At 34.5% G+C, this 19,308-nt stretch overlaps 4 protein-coding genes and 2 long non-coding RNA genes across 6 annotated transcripts; 1 reads left to right on the forward strand and 5 right to left on the reverse strand.

Moving 5' to 3' along the window:
* Positions 1-204: 204 nt before the first annotated feature.
* LOC103506057 (uncharacterized SDCCAG3 family protein-like) lies at positions 205-3,068 on the reverse strand. Its single transcript, XM_017442688.2, has 4 exons — positions 2,943-3,068; positions 1,817-2,053; positions 1,333-1,507; positions 205-545 (listed from the first exon to the last, which is right to left on the reverse strand). The coding sequence occupies exons 1-4, from the start codon at positions 3,066-3,068 to the stop codon at positions 256-258; spliced, it is 828 nt and encodes a 275-aa protein (XP_017298177.1). The 3' UTR covers positions 205-255.
* A 1,028-nt stretch (positions 3,069-4,096) lies between these two features.
* LOC113466093 lies at positions 4,097-4,459 on the reverse strand. The gene is made up of 2 exons (XR_003390603.1): positions 4,403-4,459; positions 4,097-4,179 (listed from the first exon to the last, which is right to left on the reverse strand). It is a non-coding gene; the product is annotated as an uncharacterized LOC113466093 (long non-coding RNA).
* A 296-nt stretch (positions 4,460-4,755) lies between these two features.
* LOC103506045 (ubiquitin carboxyl-terminal hydrolase 22-like) lies at positions 4,756-7,160 on the forward strand. Its single transcript, XM_008470424.3, has 2 exons — positions 4,756-4,831; positions 5,520-7,160. Exons 1-2 carry the CDS (start codon positions 4,778-4,780, stop codon positions 6,948-6,950), a joined length of 1,485 nt encoding a protein of 494 aa, XP_008468646.1. The 5' UTR covers positions 4,756-4,777; the 3' UTR covers positions 6,951-7,160.
* A 107-nt stretch (positions 7,161-7,267) lies between these two features.
* Positions 7,268-8,081, reverse strand: LOC113466094. Its single transcript, XR_003390604.1, has 2 exons — positions 7,743-8,081; positions 7,268-7,613 (listed from the first exon to the last, which is right to left on the reverse strand). It is a non-coding gene; the product is annotated as an uncharacterized LOC113466094 (long non-coding RNA).
* Positions 8,082-9,061: 980 nt separating this feature from the next.
* Positions 9,062-10,520, reverse strand: LOC103506058 (E3 ubiquitin-protein ligase MSL2-like). Its single transcript, XM_026821207.1, has 2 exons — positions 10,279-10,520; positions 9,062-9,825 (listed from the first exon to the last, which is right to left on the reverse strand). The coding sequence occupies exon 2, from the start codon at positions 9,803-9,805 to the stop codon at positions 9,098-9,100; it is 708 nt and encodes a 235-aa protein (XP_026677008.1). The 5' UTR covers positions 9,806-9,825; positions 10,279-10,520; the 3' UTR covers positions 9,062-9,097.
* A 7,577-nt stretch (positions 10,521-18,097) lies between these two features.
* Positions 18,098-19,155, reverse strand: LOC103506046 (E3 ubiquitin-protein ligase MSL2-like). The gene is made up of 3 exons (XM_026821208.1): positions 18,753-19,155; positions 18,457-18,558; positions 18,098-18,291 (listed from the first exon to the last, which is right to left on the reverse strand). Exons 1-3 carry the CDS (start codon positions 18,987-18,989, stop codon positions 18,220-18,222), a joined length of 411 nt encoding a protein of 136 aa, XP_026677009.1. The 5' UTR covers positions 18,990-19,155; the 3' UTR covers positions 18,098-18,219.
* Positions 19,156-19,308: the final 153 nt, after the last annotated feature.

A 19,308-nucleotide genomic window follows, 5' to 3' on the forward strand; every position in this document is an offset into this window, starting at 1 on the left:
AAAAAAAACAAAAAAACATCAATACCACCCTCTAACGGGGGGGGTGGGGGGAAAAATTGTGGGAGTATTATGGTGATGTGCTATAGAGGTAACTTAAAAAATAAGATATCAAAAAAAATAAGATTAGTTAATGCAAATTTACCAAGGGAAGCAAAAATAAAATACCTATAAAGTTGTAAATAATTGGAACTAAATTTGCTGTAAGGGGGATCCAAAATATAAGTAATCAAATTTACCAACGACACTACTTTCTCATTAATTAGGAAGGTTCATTTGGTTACTAGGCCATATTCCTTTTTTGAGTAACTCCATTTTCATATTGTGCTCTTCTCTTCTATGTTTTATGGCCAATTCATACTCTTCCTTCATAGCAGCTATTTTCAACTGATGTTCTATTCTTTTATATTGTCGATTTTCCTCTTTGAATGCATCTTCTCTTTTCTGCTCTGCAATCATCATATGCAGATGTTCTTCTTGCAGAGACAAAATGTTCTTTTTCACTGACAAATTTTCCTTATATTGATCACAGTTTCTTTTTTTGGACACTGAAAAAGACAAAAAGAGGGGGAAAATAATTACAAGAAGAAAGAAAGAAAAAAAAGCTATTAAAAATAGATAACTCATTCAATATCTCCCACGAGGAGTTGAAACCACATGAAGCCTATGTGATATGATGACTAGAGATATTTCTTCAAAGGGAACTATGAAAGAAAGTATAAATGATAAAAATAGATAACTCATTCAATATCTACCACGAGGAGTTGAAACCACATGAAGCCTATGTGATATGATGACTAGAGATATTTCTTCAAAGGGAACTATGAAAGAAAGTATAAATTTAATGTATGTTTTCTTTGTGTTCTGCAATTCAACATATCACAATGTACATGGGCATCACAGCATTTATTGCACTGTGCTAATGGTCACGTAATATGTTGCTATGATTCAATAAAAATTACCTGGAGTTTTATTTCTCAACTTCAAACTCTTGGGCTGCCTGAGCATTGCGGGTGTATATTTGTTCCAATTACAATTGTTGTTGGTATTTCCGTCATCATCTTCATCACTATCATTGTTCTTTCTATCATTATCATTGTTGTTATTTCCACTGTCTTTCACTTCTTCAATCTGTATGTTTTCTTTGTGTTCTGCAATTCAACATGTCACAATGTACATGGGCATCACAGCATTTATTGCACTGTGCTAATGGTCACGTAATATGTTGCTATGATTCAAATATTACCTGGAGTTTTATTTCTCAACTTCAAACTCTTGGGCTGCCTGAGCATTGCGGGTGTATATTTGTTCCAATTACAATTGTTGTTGAATTACCTGGAGTTTTATTTCTCAACTTCAAACTCTTGGGCTGCCTGAGCATTGCGGGTGTATATTTGTTCCAATTACAATTGTTGTTGGTATTTGTATTTCCGTCATCATCTTCATCACTATCATTGTTCTTTCTATCATTATCATTGTTGTTATTTCCACTGTCTTTCACTTCTTCAATCTGAAACAAAGAGAGGATTTATAGCCCAATTTTATTAGGTACATTAAAAAAAATGCATTGAGGAGCATGCACTCTGTCCCAGCAAGTCAAGAAAGATGACTTTATAAGCATACCGTTTATCACAAACGCTGTTCCCCTACTAGTGCACCTAGATAAATGCAAGATTTGACTTGAACCACTAACCTCCAAGTCCGAAGTCCAACATGTTATCTACTACACTGAGCACATTTTTTTTTCTTTTTTTTTTCTTCTAAATATAGGTATTTAAATTAAATATAGAAAATTTTAAAAAGATGCAGTACAACTTACCTCATAATCCAAATGGTCCAAAAAATGACTGACAGAGACTTCTTCAACAATCACTTCTTCCGAAATAACTTCTTTGGAAATTTGTTCAGATTTGGCCAGGGGTTCTAAAAATGAAAATAAAAAAGTTAGACACCACACTGTGTAAGCAGCAGTCACTGACAGACAAACTATAAGTGTGTTTGTATGTATGACAGACACAGATGTATGAACATAGTATATTTGGGTATGCTGGCACTTCTAGCTCTTGGTTCCTTATTGTTTGAAGGAACAGAATCTACGGGGTAACTAGAATTTATTATTTTTTATATTTTTTTACAAAATATATATTTTTTTTCATAGATTTGTATACATCTATGTTTTTTTTCAATTTTTTTACACTTTTCACTTCTAAAACGACCAAAACAAACGAAAAATGTGCAGAAAAAACTATCGAAAACGCTATCGATAGTCAAGCCTCAACTATCGATAGCGTTCGATAGTCAAAACTATCGATAGTTATCGATAGTGCTATCGATAGTTCTCCTCCTCTAGCAAATAGCAAATACCGTAATCGTAGAGTTCGTATCGTAGGTACATAGTTACATATCTATATAAATAAAATTGTAGATTTGTCTGTACATTGCTTAGAATCGTGAAATTTTTAGTTATTCTTACTCCTTATGTTTGAAGCAACAAGTGAGTAGTAGTGAATTTATGTGAAAATCTGAAATTGTCCAAAGTGTTCTTTATTACTTTCTATTTTTCCAAGTTATCTTCGTTTTTATCCCTTTTTACTTTGTTTCTTAAAACCCATTAACGTTAAAATTAAAACATGAGTGCTATTAAAGGCAAATCCTTCACAGACAATGAAATGGACATTCTAATGTTATGTGTTAGACAAAAACCCATAATAGAAAATAAACAAACAGACAAACACACAAACATGGCAAAAGAAAAAGCTTGGAAGGATGTGGAGGCCCTATTCAATGCACAATCAGGTGGAACATTTAGAAATGCCTTGAGTCTGAAAAACAAATGGGCCCTCTTAAAGAAGAGGGCAAAACAGGAAGCTGCTGCCATAAGATATAATTCAATAGCGAAATGCCTCGAGTCTGAAAAACAAATGGGCCCTCTTAAAGAAGAGGGCAAAACAGGAAGCTGCTGCCATAAGATATAATTCAATAGCAACTGGTGGGGGACCCAGTACCAGCAAGGAACCCCTACCGAGAATTTTTGAAGAGGTCATTGGAATCTGTTCCCCCATGTCAATCATGGGAAGCTCAGGCGGTCCATGTTCTGATAGAGGTAATTATTTTTTTACTGATCTTTTTAATAATAATAAAGCAATTATGTTTGGTCGAGAGGTAACACATTTGCTTGCAATGTAGAAGGTCTTGGGTTCAAAGCCCACCATTGACAGAAAAATTTGCACTTGTACTTTCATCACAAATATTAACGGGTTACTATCTGATTTTCTCATGTTAACACAACACCTAAATTAAAAGTATTGTGTCTTTTCTTGTCCATCTGATGATGTATGTGTGTACTGTAGCTTGTTTCATTGATAATAATAAAAACTCTTTTTTCTTCTTTTTTTTTTTTTTTTTCATCTCAGGATAAATTATCTAGCATCAGAACATGGACCGCCTGAGCTTCCCATGATTGACATGGGGGAACAGATTCCAATGACCTCTTCAAAAATTCTCGGTAGGGGTTCCTGATTACCATCTGGGGCAAATTTTATCCTAAATAGATATAAGGTTCGTGCTCGGAACGGCTGGTTTTCTCCTATCCTGTCCTCTTTTCGATTTCGGGACGATAAGACGTCAGTAGATGTCACCAAAAGAAATCAAAATCCCAGTCTCATCGAAAACCAACAATAGTAATAGTAATAATTGTGCTTTATTATTAAATTTCAACATTTAGTGGTAACGGGTAACATTTAATGATAGAACTTGGTGGAGAGGATTGTAGTAAAGAATGTAAAAGATAAGAAATGTGTACTGATAGATGTCTCTGTTCCATGTGATGCAAATCTCATTTCCAAAGAAGCTGAGAAAAAACTCAAGTATCGAACTCTTGCCATTGAAGTCAGTAAAATGTGGAATCTTAAAACGATTATCGTCCCTGTCATAATTGGAGCACTCGGTACAATCCCTAAGACCTTGGGTGAGAATGTCAAGAAATTGGAGGGCGACATATCACTTCACAAGATTCAGGATACAAAGGTAAAGATTGTCAAGTGAAAACTTGGAACTCACAAAATATAATAGCTCAACAAATGCACACTTACTTGACAAATGCTTATCACCAGAGTAAGAGACTAAAAATAAAGCAAAGTAGTAAATGTAAGTGTTAGGAAGACAAAGTTCATTGCACACCCTCTGTAACACAAAACAGAACAAACACACTTGTGTTAATCAAGGTTAGGATATTAGGAGGTTGAAAACTATAAAGTCTTATCTAGAACATGTACAGATTAAAATCAATAAATACTTGAGAATATCTATCCCTAACAATCCAACATGGAAACATATTTATGGAACTGTTGAGGAAAAAAAAAAAAAACACAAATTAAACAACTTAAAACAAATTCACCAAACTTACTTCTAACACAATGCTATAGCTATCATTACTAGCAATAGTAATGGTGGTCTGATTGATTAACCATTAACCTTAATTCCTTAATCCAAAACCAAAACTACAAAACTAGGTACCAAAAGTCCAAATCGAAAATAGGTACGAATTTTATTTATTTTCCCTATTTCACTCTTACCGTCACCGGTTCGGTTACCCGGTAACGGTGAGATTTGTTTAGTTTAAAAGCAAAGCAAACGCAGTTCAGCTCAGAGACAGTACAAAGCTAAGAATATACTAAACCCTACTTCCAAGTAGGTATAGGTACCTACCTAGTAAGTTACTTTTCTTTCATCCTTAATTGCTTAATTTTTTCCTGTCAACTACTTACCTATATCTGCTACTATGATGTGTGAAAGACAAGTGAGCAGTGGCTGTGAACACCTGCAGAAGTACAAGGAGATTAATGATTAACCTTCATCCTTTCCTTAATCGAAAACCAGAAGTCCAAATCGAAAATAGGTACGAATTTTATTTATTTTCCCCATTTCACTCTTACCTTCACCGGTTCGGTTACCCGGTAACGGTGAGATTTGAGATTTGTTTAGTTTAAAGCAAACGCAGTTCAGCTCAGAGGCCTCAGAGACAGTACAAAGCTAAGAATATACTAAACCCTACTTCCAAGTAGGTATAGGTACCTACCTAGTAAGTTACTTTTCTTTCATCAAACAATAAATGAAAATAAAAGTTAAAAATTATTTCAAAAAAATGGCGCCTAGTGCACAGAGAATTATAAAAACACAACAGAGGGAATTTTGCGATGTTGCCAAAACGAAAATCTCGAAACTCTTGGGTTTTAAAACTGCGCGGTTTAAAATGTGTCAGAAACACTTGGTCAACAAAACACTCGGTCAACTCCGGAGTTTGGGTGAACCATTGGTTTTCAAACTCGCGAGTCAACAGAGGATGTTAGAAACCGGCCCTAAGAATATACTAAACCCTACTTCCAAGTAGGTATAGGTACCTACCTAGTAAGTTACTTTTCTTTCATCCTTAATTTCTTCCTGTCAACTACTTACCTATATCTGCTACTATGATGTGTGAAAGACAAGTGAGCAGTGGCTGTGAACACCTGCAGAAGTACAAGGATGATAATGAAACATCCATATTTAAGGACATTGCTGGAAACTTTGTCTACCCTCATCTGCAGGAGAACTTTTACGAGCTAATGAAGACCATGACAATGAGATGCAATGCAGAGAAGTGTACATCTACATGTCTGTTACATACTTGTCTCTTCTGTACAAGAGTTCTGTGCTATGATACACATCTACGACAACATGTTCAAGTGACTGGGCACAAGTTTGCTGTGGATATTTCTTACGGTAATGTCTTCTGCTTTATGTGTAATAATTATGTGTATGATGATCAGTTCCTTGCTATTGCAGACATGGTCAAACAATATGCCTGCACTACCCTAGGGTTTTCTTATACACCACTCACAGATATTCCATTATACAAATCAGATATCAATCAGGTTGTTACAACTGACATCACAGAACCCATCTCTCGGCTGAAAGCAACTAGTTACATAGGAATCAGAGGCCTGGTAAATCATGGAAAGACATGTTTCATGAATGTCATACTTCAAGCTTTTTCCCATGTACCTCTCATAAGGAATTTTTTCCTCTCGACAATTCATAAGTGTAAACTAGACCAGTACTGTTTCCTATGCAAGATTGAAGCTTTGTTTAATGAGTTTTATAATGGGAATGTAGAGCCAATAGGTTTAGGAGATATTGTTGAACTAGTTTGGGACAGAGCCCCACACCTTGCTCGAGACATTCAACATGACACACATGAGTTCTTCATTGCCACGCTCAACCTATTTCATGAAGACTCCTCTGAATCTGATAATTCTGACCCACTCAACTGCTCCTGTGTATCTCATAAAATATTCACGGGTCAGTTACAATCCAATCTAGTATGTGAACAGTGTAACAACGTTTCAACAACAAATGATCCATTCTGGGATATATCTCTTGAAATTTGTCAACCTGCGGAGAATAATCCAATGCTTCCTCTCTCCATTGAAGAATGCTTGGAACAGTTTACTCAACCAGAACACTTGGATATACAATGCAACAACTGCAATGCTCAAGGAACAACAAAGCAAATGACATTTCTTAAACTACCTCACATTTTATTCCTCCATCTGAAACGGTTCAAAACAATTAAGAAGAAAGGTGAAGTCATTCATAAGAAAGTTTCCACCAAGGTGACATTTCCTCACATTTTAGATTTGACAAAATACAGGAGTGACTACTGCAGTGAAGACGAAGATGAAGGGGTTGCCCCATATGAGCTCAACCTGGAAGACAATAGATATGAATTGTGTTCTGTTATTAAGCATTCTGGATTGAACATAGATGTTGGACATTACACAACATACATCTCTCAACACAAGCGTTGGTTCCTCTGTGACGACACTAAGATAAAACCTGTAGGTATAACAGATGTACTCAATAGTGAAGCTTACATGCTTGTATATGAGAAGAAAGTTCTTGAGTATGCTTGATTTAATATGTATTGACTAATGCAATAAATTATTTTTTCTCATTTGATTCTATAGTGAATCTTTGAAAATATTAATTAAATGAAGGAGACTGATTTTACTTCCATATTTCCTGAAAAGGAAAGATATGTAGGTACTTATATGTATTGTACAGGAACATAATGAGATCTTTTGTAGAAATTGAATAAAACGTTATTATTATTTCTCAATAAATATGTGAATTTTATTTCCTATTCATCTTCATTTAATTACAGTTATTTATTCATTTATGTACTCAACACATGAAATTCATTATTTCATCAAATAAATTTATTTAAATAGGGACACTATCTACACATAAAATATGCATTAAATATAAAATAAAATAAATAATCTCACAATTTTACATTCATTATAAACATTTAAAACATCACAATAATAACAAAAGTAAAGAAGAAGGTATTTGTTCCAGTACACCCCCACTAATCAATTGTACAATGAGATCATGAGGAAAATTGTACAAAAGATCCTTGCATAGCCTTCAATAAGTGAAGAGAATACACCTACTAAAGAGCTGAAGCTAAAAATTGTTCACATCAGATTTGTGGAACAAAAAAAAGAGGGTTCCAAGTTTAAACTTGACAATTTTGTAGGTATGTATTTATTTATTTTGTATATGAAGTTCACCTGTATTTTACCAAGCTGAAGCTAAAAATTGTTCACATCAGATTTGTGGAACAAAAAAAAAGAGGGTTCCAAGTTTAAACTTGACAATTTTGTAGGTATGTATTTATTTATTTTGTATATGAAGTTCACCTGTATTTTACCTTTGCAGCAAAGATCAAATCTTTTCTCATTTCAAGGCATAGTTCTTCAGTTCCTATAGATCAACAAAGTTCTGGATCCATGGAGATTTCATCAGAAAGGTCCATTAATTTGTCTTTTGTTTCTAGCCAGTTAGGTTCTCATATCATGAAGGCTCTTCTTGGTTGACAAATCGAATGTCTTGAAAATCATTGGAACTTGAATTGATGCCCACTATCTGTAACAAACAAAAAATTCATGGAGGTATAAGGTAGGGGAGGGGAAGTAACAATCCCAACATCTAAAAGGCATTTATTTTGTTAATAAGGTTTTTGACTTGGGATCTTATGGACCCTTTTTTATGAGTTCTACAGTTTACTGAACCATTTATCAGAATTTGTCGGGGTCTTACCAAGGAGTTAACAAGGAGAGAGGTCAATAGAGATAATTCGAAAACTTCTAGATCTGGACATTCTAAGAGCAAAAACAGGCTTAAGCCTATGTTTTCTAAGGAAAAACCTGGAAAAGTCAAGGCATTAGAAAATATGGTCTCAAAAGTCAGAGAATTTCATTTTGGAAAAAGCCCTGAAAAAGTCGGACCGGAAGAAATAAGTTGAAATTCAATCGGCGACAAGCTACCCGCCTCCTCATAATAAACCCAGCAGATGTGTGACTATTGCCAAATAGTCACACATCCGGGTAACTTACCACACGTAACGTTGCTTAACTTCAGTGATCCATCGGGAACAGGTAAAAACCTTGAAATAGCTCCCTTCACATATTAAACATTGGGATTGATCGGGCGTATGAAGGTCTCTTTTTTGAGAGGTCTACAGTTGGCGCAACCAGTAGAGATATATTTAGAATAAAGTCTAAACTTTTTAATAATGAAGAACACAGGATATACTTTTGTTTCTTTTACTTAACACTGGACATTTTATTCATAAAACACATTAATCAAGGAGTTAACAAGGAGAGAGGTCAAGAGAGATGATTCGGAAACTTCTAGATCTGGACATTCTAAGAGCAAAAACAGGCTTGGGCTTATGTTTTCTAAAGAAAAACCTGGAAAAGTCATGGCATTAGAAAATATGGTCTCAAAAGTCAGAAAATTTCATTTTGAAAAAAGCCCTGAAAAAGTCGGACCGGAAGAAATAAGTTGAAATTCAATAGGGGGACACCCTGTAAACAATATTGTGAAAATGTTGAGATTTCGTGAGTCTGTAAGTATTTTCGTGTCAACAGAGAAAGAATAATTTTCTAAAAGGCCAATTGGTTCATAAATTTCATAAGCATATCTACTATCTTCCTGGTTACATATGTTTCAGTAATAGACCTACCCTTACAAAGCTTGTCATATTTTTTATTTACATACTTACCACTGCTGACATGTTATATTCATCAGGAACTTTTCTTTTAATTGTAATTTTATTTCCCTCATTTGCCACCAGAACAGAATAAATTGGTTGAGGCTGAAACTCAGACAACATGGAGTTTCCATTGCATTGGGGTGTGTAAGATCTTCTATGTTTATGATGATGGTGATGATTACTTGAGGAACTTGAGCTGGTGCTAGGAGTGGGGCTTGAGTAACTATGGTAGGACTGGAAACTATCAGTGACATTGTTTGTGACAGGAGGAGCTAGTAGGGGAAGGGACAGGTAGGATTCTCCCTCAATGATAATATTCATCAAGTCTGTATCACCACCACATTCACTCAGATATTTGAGTAGTGTTGAGGATTGCCGGATATAACTGCATAGTTTATTGTAGCACACAAGTAGCAATGATAACTCTTCATTTTCAACATGATCCTTAGCATTCACACATAACAAACATGGTTGAGATAGTATTTTATCTTTACCAAGGCAAGTTTTACAAACATGATGTTGACACAAGTCCCGAGGAGAGTATGGATCCACCAGTAGTGATTGACACACAGAACATCGAAGTAACTCACAAAGGCTGGGGAACAGATTGCCAACTTCATATGCCCAGCTCACTGGGTTTGATATGTGAGGTTGAAAAATAAGGCGTGCTGTGGCCACATACAGTGAAGTAATGTTACTTGACATTTTGACTTTTAAGTAGATACCTGTAAATAAGATCACAATTTTGAACATATAATTAAAAGAGATATTGAGCCAGCCTAGTTAGCTTAGTTGGTAGTGCGTCTGCCTTGTAAGCGCTAGGCCGCGGGTTCGATTCCCGCCCGGGGCGGATTTTATCCTGATGGGATAATGTTCGTTCTCGGAACGGCTGGCTTTTTCCTATCCTGTCTTCCTTCTCTCTTCGATTTCGGGACGATAAGACCATAGCAGTTACAGTTCCCTCTGTCAAACCTCTTTAAAAAAAAAAAAAAAAAAAAAGAGATATTGATTAATGGAACAACTTCAGAAGTAGGTTACTGAAACATATGTAACCAGGAAGATAGTAGATATGCTTATGAAATTTATGAACCAATTGGCCTTTTAGAAAATTATTCTTTCTCTGGTAGAAAAATATAAATACACCTGAGTATAAGAAAATGGGATGAATAGCAAATTACCTGTAGTCTGCTTGGTATTAAAGGTGCATTCTCAGGAACAATAGAGTAACACACTGTCCAGGAATTTAAATACATTTACCTATACCATATTTCAGGATAGAATTTGACAGAAGATCCTAAAACCAAGAGATAGCAATCAGTGAACTCTACCATAGCTATAGCTGAAGAAGTTATGGAAATATGGATAATATGGATTAATATTAATAATTTAATACTAATACTAATTGACTAATATAGGTATTGTAAATTTATTGTAATAAAAAGGAAGGACGGCAGGGTCTCCACTCCAAATTTTAAAAAATCACTAGATTCGAGGAAAAAAAATCACTAGATTTGACTTGAAAATCACTAGATTTCTAAATTCTTCCAAATGGTAGTTTACTCGTGGTTTTTGAGGGTAGAAGTCTTGTATACTCTTTTTATAGTAAAAAAATCCTCTATAGACAATGGAAAAACTGGTTAACTACTTTCTATGACTCCAATATTTTTTTTTTTAAGCTAGCAGCACGCTATTGGCCAGATGGTCACCCATCCGGGTACTAACCACGCGCAACCGTGCTCATAGGTAGATAGGTGCATAACAATATTATTGAACATGGCATGCGAGGTTAATAAGGTCGTAAATAATTTTAGAACATTATTTTCCACGAGTACAATGCACTCTCTCTCTTTTTTTTAATAGGAAGTTTTAATATTTTTTTTCAATCATCAATATACATCAAGCCCGCTCCATCATCAAAAGCATAAGGCTTAACAATCTGCCTTTATCTTAATGAGACAGCTTTCAGAATTGAAAACTCAGTCCTCACTCTCAACCAGCTCAGCACATGCCCATACATTTTTTCCACTTTTCGCTCAAAACTAATGCAATTCTCAATGCACTCTCTGCTTACATTTTCTTCTAGTAGGTACTTAGGGGTACTTTATTTTGACTTTTGAATAATACACTGAAATATTTTGTCACACCCTGTTCTATCTATACTGGTGACCATTGGAGATTTCATCAGACCCTAAATTCAGTAAATTATCCAAGGGTTTTGAGCCTAGATTTTCAAGATTCCTAAATTACTGCCTTCATCTGCCACATCACTGAGGTCTATACAGCTTAAAATATCCCAAGTGCAGTGATTATATTAAAGCCAGTTCGCATTCAAATGTTACTACTAATTTACTAGTATACTATTGTAATAAAAAGGAAAAGGAAGGACGGACTAAGGCCGTGGTTATGAACGGGGCCATCGTAGGCCATCGTCGGCCTTTTTGCGTGTAAAGTTGGCGGGAAATTCGAATTTTTGATTTTTTTTCCGCAACTTGTACAATCTGAATTCAATTTTTTACTTTTTATCTTTAGTTTGCACGTTTATATTGTACTTTTCATTTAAAAACAAGCAAATTACAAAGCAAACAAAAATAAATATAAAATGAATTTTAAAAATTGCCGCCGGGACAGCTATCTCACGTCGTCCGAGCTCATCTCTCTTTGGTTTTCTCTAAATAATGTTTGAGATTAATATCTTATTTCAATTCTTTATAATTATTTAATCCCTTAGATTAGATATTCAACTGTGGGCACCTAAGTATATCTTTACAAAAGTGTTTTCTTCTATTTGTTCAATTGTTGATGTTGTTAATATGAGTGAGTAACTAGGTAGGTAGGTACTCTATTGATTAATAAAATGCCTATGCTGCCTTTGATATGAGTGCATTATAAGTAAATGGTTCCACATCACCAGAATTTCTTAGTATAGGTATAATAATAATGAAGTTTGTTTGGGTACCGTTAGACAGTCACTTGGCCTTTTTTGGTACCTAGCTTTAATATGTGCAAGTTTAAAACCTGTTTGTTTTGGTAAGCAACTAATTATACCAAGTCTGGTAAATAATACTATTATTGATTATTGAATATCCCCTCTTGGGGGGTAACTTGAAATGTCAAAGTAGGGGCTTAAATAATTGTATGTCCCTTAATAAAAGAGTGCCTACTAATATAATTCTAAAGAGCTACTTACTCAAATTTAACCAACCTAAATACACTTATATTTAGCAATAAACACGGAAAGTGTGAAGGTCCTTTTGTTACTCAGTTCAAAGGTTCAAACCATGTTGTGTCCTATATTCAATATGTTAGGTACCTAAGTAAATAAATAAAGCAAAGGAGCAAACAAAACATGAAATCAAAGAATAATGAAATTGTTAAAACAACAAATTATTTACCTAGGATGTCTATTATGAACAGTGAGTACTTACCTAAGAAACTAGTACTTAAGAAAGTTTGAATCATTATATGAAACTGCAAAACTAAAGTTAAGGAAAATGGAAAGATGAGCAGGGCAGTAGAGAGACAAATTGTCCCATCAGAAATAGATATAAACAGGTACCTTGTTTTTACAGTGGTTTTAACCAATAGTCCCCTAGCTAGAAGGCCTGTTGGGATAACATCAGTCTGTTACTCAAGTTTCATTTAATTTGTACCGACAATAGGGCTCCTTAACTAACTGGCTTTTAGGGGCTAAAAAGAATTTTGATGAAACACACTCTTAATGAAATATACCTATTGACATAGATAGCCTAACAACATTATTTTTGGACTTGGTCAGAAGTAAAAACATCAGTAGGGATCTACATTTAATCCCTTAGATTAGATATTCAACTGTGGGCACCTAAGTATATCTTTACAAAAGTGTTTTCCTCTATTTGTTCAATTGTTGATGTTGTTAATATGAGTGAGTAACTAGGTAGGTAGGTACTCTATTGATTAATAAAATGCCTATGCTGCCCTTTAATCCCTTAGATATTCAACTGTGGGCACCTAAGTAAGTATATCTTTACAAAAGTGTTTTCTTCTATTTGTTCAATTGTTGATGTTGTTAATATGAGTGAGTAACTAGGTAGGTAGGTACTCTATTGATTAATAAAATGCCTATGCTGCCAAGATTAATATCTTATTTCAATTCTTTATAATTCTTTAATCCCTTAGATATTCAACTGTGGGCACCTAAGTATATCTTTACAAAAGTGTTTTCTTCTATTTGTTCAATTGTTGATGTTGTTAATATGAGTGAGGAACTAGGTAGGTAGGTACTCTATTGATTAATAAAATGCCTATGCTGCCTTTGATATGAGTGCATTATAAGTAAATGGTTCCACATCACCAGAATTTCTTAGTATAGGTATAATAATAATGAAGTTTGTTTGGGTACCGTTAGACAGTCACTTGGCCTTTTTTGGTACCTAGCTTTAATTTGTGCAAGTTTAAAACCTGTTTGTTTTGGTAAGCATACAAGTCTGGTAAATAATACTATTAATGATTATTGAATATCCTCTTGGGGGGTAACTTGAAATGTCAAAGTAGGGGCTTAAATAATTGTCCTAGCTTTAATTTGTGCAAGTTTAAAACCTGTTTGTTTTGGTAAGCAACTAATTATACCAAGTCTGGTAAATAATACTATTAATGATTATTGAATATCCTCTTGGGGGGTAACTTGAAATGTCAAAGTAGGGGCTTAAATAATTGTATGTGCAAGTTTAAAACCTGTTTGTTTTGGTAAGCAACTAATTATACCAAGTCTGGTAAATAATACTATTATTGATTATTGAATATCCCCTCTTGGGGGGTAACTTGAAATGTCAAAGTAGGGGCTTAAATAATTGTATGTCCCTTAATAAAAGAGTGCCTACTAATATAATAAATTCTAAAGAGCTACTTACTCAAATTTAACCAACCTAAATACACTTATATTTAGCAATAAACACGGAAAGTGTGAAGGTCCTTTTGTTCTAAAGAGCTACTTACTCAAATTTAACCAACCTAAATACACTTATATTTAGCAATAAATTCGGAAAGTGTGAAGGTCCTTTTGTTACTCAGTTCAAAGGTTCAAACCATGTTGTGTCCTATATTCAATATGTTAGGTACCTAAGTAAATAAATAAAGCAATGGAGCAAACAAAACATGAAATCAAAGAATAATGAAATTGTTAAAACAACAAATTATTTACCTAGGATGTCTATTATGAACAGTGAGTACTTACCTAAGAAACTAGTAAGAAAGTTTGAATCATTATATGAAACTGCAAAACTAAAGTTAAGGAAAATGGAAAAATGAGCAGGGCAGTAGAGAGACAAATTGTCCCATCAGAAATAGTTATAAACAGGTACCTTGTTTTTACAGTGGTTTTAACCAATAGTCCCCTAGCTAGAAGGCCTGTTGGGATAACATCAGTCTGTTACTCAAATGAAATCAAAGAATAATGAAATTGTAAAAACAACAAATTATTTACCTAGGATGTCTATTATGAACAGTGAGTACTTACCTAAGAAACTAGTACTTAAGAAAGTTTGAATCATTATATGAAACTGCAAAACTAAAGTTAAGGAAAATGGAAAGATGAGCAGGGCAGTAGAGAGACAAATTGTCCCATCAGAAATAGATATAAACAGGTACCTTGTTTTTACAGTGGTTTTAACCAATAGTCCCCTAGCTAGAAGGCCTGTTGGGATAACATCAGTCTGTTACTCAAGTTTCATTTGATTTGTACATACAATAGGGCTCCTTAACTAACTGGCTTTTAGGGGCTAAAAAGAATTTTGATGAAACACACTCTTAATGAAATATACCTATTGACATAGATAGCCTAACAACATTATTTTTGGACTTGGTCAGAAGTAAAAACATCAGTAGGTATCTACTTAGGTTCTTTTTTTTTTTTTTTTTTTTTTTTTTTTTTTTTTGTTCTTTCCGCGGACAAAGGCTGGAAAAATAGGCAAGAATGAGAGGACACGGTCGAGTAGAAACGCGCTTGCAATTTAGGTACCCATGTAGAAGATCCCAAGTTCCTTTATTCCGAAAAATGTTACCAACTCTTGAGCAATATACCTACTTATCTATGTAGGTACGTGCGGGGGGAAATAATTAAAAAAATAAAATAATTTGCACTTTGGTAATTTTTTGTCTGGCAGTCTTTCCTCTCTCCCTCACACACGGACACACGCTTACACTCAACCTTTACTCATTCGTAAAATCTATAGGCGGACGTAAATATGAGATGCAGAGGTCCATGTGAAGATAAATAAGATGTACGTAGGTATGTCACTGTATAACTGCTAAGGGTTTTCAACGAAATAGTCAAATACTAGTCACACATCCGGTTACTTACCACACGTAACGTTGCTTAACTTCAGTGATCCATCGGGAGCAGGTGAATTTTAAGCTTATTAATTAAGAGATAGGTGATTGCATTACCTAAGTAGGTGCATATTACATAAACATGTCGCATGCACTTGTTTATACCTAACTATCTCGGATAATTTGGCAATCAACTTACAAAACATGCAGCGAGCGTGCATTTTGACATCATTGACACGAAAATACTTACTTACAGACTCACGAAATCTCAACATTTTCACAATATTGTTTACAGGGTGTCCCCCTATTGAATTTCAACTTATTTCTTCCGGTCCGACTTTTTACTTTCCTTATCCTATAGGAAGGAAAGTAATGTAATCGGGTCAAATTTTCGATGGTCAGTTTTTAATGAAAAAACACGTTTTGAGGTCCCTAGAGCCTAAATCCAAAGTTTCAGCCATTGGTCCGTGTGTGTGTCTGTCTGTCTGTGTGTCCGTGTGTCTGTGTGTCTGTCTGTCTGTAAACAAAATATCTCGAGAACGGTAAGAGCTAGAGACTTGAAATTTGGTATGTAGTTGTCAAATGTGACAAGGATGCGACACGAAACTTTTGGTTAAGATCGGTGCAACGATTGGCGGCATTTTACCGCTTTTTGGCGGTTTTCGGTGTAATTTAACAATATCTCGGGAACGGTACAAGCTAGAGACTTGAAATTTGGTATGTAGTTCACAAATGTGACAAGGATGCAACACAAAACGTTTGGTTGAGATGGTTGCTGCGCTTGGCGGTATTTTGACCGCTTTTGGACAGATTTCGACCGTTTTTTGGCGGTTTTCAGCTATACTGACTAAACGGTTAGAGATATTGTAAAAGTTACAATAGAACATAAAAATAAGCATCATTCAATAGGATAAGGAAAATCGTGTAATGTTCACACCAGATTTTTAAAGATGATTGACGGTACAAAGACCTACTAATAAAGAACCTAAATAGATGAAGAAAATTATTGAAGGATCAGCCGTGCTCAACTTCAGTGATCCATGCGGAACTGGTGCTTTCAAGGAGCTATCGCTGCTGGTATATGCAATGTTGTTGAAAAAAATAGAAAGTAAAAAAAAAAAAATGTGTGTTATGTGTGTGAAAAGAATGGCAACTATAGCGCTTTCACTAAATTAAAAGCAGTACATATTGCATACGCGACTAATTTGAAGGGGCAAAATTGTAGGTTTCTGAAAAAATTAGTCTATTTTTTCAGATTTAGGAGCAATTTTGCACTGAAATTACATTTCTTTCAAAAATCACTAGATTTTGACCTCAAATCACTAAATCACTAGATTTGCCAAGAATTCACTAAATTTAGTGAAAAATCACTAAGTCTGGAGACACTGAGGACGGACTAAAATACTAAATCACTAAAAAATAGAAGTTGGCTCTCCTTGTATTAATATAAACAACGTGAACATAGCCAATGCTTAAATTCTCGATTATGTGGGGGTACTCAAAATGACAAAATCCAGTTGAGAGAAAAATAATCAAAAGTTTTAAAATAAAAAAAATAGTTTTAAATAGAATTTAAAAATTAATAAGAATATCTAGATGAAGGTAGGTACATAAAAATGTTTTTATATTTTTAACGAACGAACCAGATAGGTATGAACATGAAAAAGGCATAAAAAGGGGATCTAATTTTTTCAAGAGTCACCCATCTCACTTGACTTTTATTTTCCTTTCCCCCGGGATTCCAAAGAGGAATGCGATCAATTTTTCCAACGACCTTGACCTCGGTCATTCCGTTATCAGCTGCTACGCATGTGCTTTTTCAAGAGTCACCCATCTCCACCTACTTTTATTTTCCCCCGGGATTCCAAAGAGGAATGCGATCAATTTTTCCAACGACCTTGACCTCGGTCATTCCGTTATCAGCTGCTACGCATGTGCAATAAACAACAATCGACTGATTACGATTTCTCTCCCTTCCCAGCAAGAGACAAGAGAGTGAAGTGAACTGATAAAAAATAATTCCGGTAATTTCTTCAATTTGTCTAGTTTTCTATTCTATCACTTGTATCTGAACTCACTTCCCAGCAAGAGAGTGAAGTGAACTGATAAAAAATAATTCCGGTAATTTCTTCAATTTGTCTAGTTTTCTATTCTATCACTTGTATCTGAACTCACGGTCTACTCACTTCGTGATCATTATTTCTAAAGTCCGGGTTTGCGTTTTGATAGCCGAAGATGGCTGATATAGGGAATATAATAAATAACACAGATAATCAATTTTTTGAAGGTGTTGAAAAGTTAATGGAGCTTTGGTTTACCTCAAGCCCCCCTGACAACATCAAAGAATGCGATCTTCGAAACATTCCCCGGTAAGTTTGATGAACTTCATGAACATTTAATTTTTATATTAATTAGTTGCATGTTAACATGAATTCAAATTTGTTAAACAAGAAAAGTGTTTTTATGGGGAGGAACAACTCTCTTCCTGAGTATCTAGCATCCCCATCCCCTTCAATGCCAAACATGAGCTCAGGGCAATGAAAGAATGTTCTAGATTATTATTCCTTATTTCAAGAAGATCTTTGAATTAAACCTGTATCTTTAATCCACTTTTCAATATAACCTATGTCTTTGGTTTTCTCTAAATAATGTTTGAGATTAATAGTATTTTACCTTTGCAGCAAAGATCAAATCTTTTCTCATTTCAAGGCATAGTTCTTCAGTTCCTATAGATCAACAAAGTTCTGGATCCATGGAGATTTCATCAGAAAGGTCCATTAAATTGTCTTTTGTTTCTAGCCAGTTAGGTTCTCATATCATGAAGGCTCTTCTTGGTTGACAAATCGAATTTCTTGAAAATCATTGGAACTTGAATTGATGCCCACTATCTGTAACAAACAAAAAGTTCATGGAGGTATAAGGTAGGGGAGGGGAAGTAACAATCCCAACATCTAAAAGGCATTTATTTTGTTAATAAGGTTTTTGACTTGGGATCTTATGGACCCTTTTTTATGAGTTCTACAGTTTACTGAACCACTAAGTAGAGTACTTACTTTCACTGTAGTATCCAGTTGTTCTTCCATTCCTATCATTTCTTCTGTAGTGTTTGGGTTTTCACACAAAGTCATCTGGAATTCTTCCAGACCCCTCAATTTCTGAAAATTACAAATGACTGCTATTAAAACAGATAGATACCTTAAGTCATATGTACCTATACAATAACAGACAATTTTTGTTACCTGTCCATAGTTGTTCCTATATTATTTAAGATTCCTTTTCAGGAAGATGTGGCTATAATTCTAGTTACCCTAGTCATAGGCAGCATGCAGGTACTTTTTCAAGTACTTACTTTCTTTCCATTAGCAGTGTGGGGGTTCCGGCAGCCTCGGCATTTGCAACCTTTGCATGGCTTTTGTTCTGTATAACACAAACATCTTTGTCCACAGCATGTTAGTTTACCTGGGGCAGCTGTTGCTAAGCCACACCTACAGCCACCAGACTTGGATGTTTTTGTTGGTTTTATCCTGGTGTTCTGAAAAATATACCATGTATATTTTAATTGTTTTACTATAGAAGAAGCAGTCATGTAAATAACTCTGTACCTATGTCATATATTTTGATAGCAAAGTACCTAATTTCCAATGTGAAATGTCTGTTTGTTATTTTATTTATTGCATATTCTTACTATTTTATACCAGGGGTTTAATGTGTGTTTTGTAACTTAATAATTAATTTAATTTTTTCTCTCTTGCTTTTCTCTTGTTTTCACTACCTATCTATTGATTTTATTTTTCATTGCCTATTTTTTGTATTGTTAGCATTAAGTTTTTTTATTGTTTATTGTAATAAATGGGACGTTGTCCCGTAAAATTTTGTAAAAAAAAAAAAAAAAAAAAAAAAAAAAA

This window comes from Diaphorina citri, unplaced genomic scaffold (assembly GCF_000475195.1).
Source record: "Diaphorina citri unplaced genomic scaffold, Diaci psyllid genome assembly version 1.1 scaffold211, whole genome shotgun sequence".
NCBI lineage: Eukaryota > Metazoa > Arthropoda > Insecta > Hemiptera > Psyllidae > Diaphorina > Diaphorina citri.

Bases quoted from the DNA above. Each gene is read 5' to 3' on its own strand.
- LOC103506057 (XM_017442688.2), bottom strand. From the start codon at position 3,068: ATGATTGACATGGGGGAACAGATTCCAATGACCTCTTCAAAAATTCTC. The intron at 2,054-2,942 runs GCCCTCTTCTTT...ACCAAGAGCTAG, and splicing joins TGGCAGCAGCTTCCTGTTTT to AAGTGCCAGCATACCCAAAT. The intron at 546-1,332 runs GTAATTCAACAA...TGTCTTTTTCAG, and splicing joins GTTGAGAAATAAAACTCCAG to TGTCCAAAAAAAGAAACTGT.
- LOC103506045 (XM_008470424.3), top strand. From the start codon at position 4,778: ATGATGTGTGAAAGACAAGTGAGCAGTGGCTGTGAACACCTGCAGAAG. The intron at 4,832-5,519 runs GAGATTAATGAT...CAGAAGTACAAG, and splicing joins AACACCTGCAGAAGTACAAG to GATGATAATGAAACATCCAT.
- LOC103506058 (XM_026821207.1), bottom strand. From the start codon at position 9,805: ATGTCAAGTAACATTACTTCACTGTATGTGGCCACAGCACGCCTTATT.
- LOC103506046 (XM_026821208.1), bottom strand. From the start codon at position 18,989: ATGACTGCTTCTTCTATAGTAAAACAATTAAAATATACATGGTATATT. The intron at 18,559-18,752 runs GTAAGTACTTGA...TGTAATTTTCAG, and splicing joins ACACTGCTAATGGAAAGAAA to AAATTGAGGGGTCTGGAAGA. The intron at 18,292-18,456 runs GTAAGTACTCTA...TGTTTGTTACAG, and splicing joins AACTGGATACTACAGTGAAA to ATAGTGGGCATCAATTCAAG.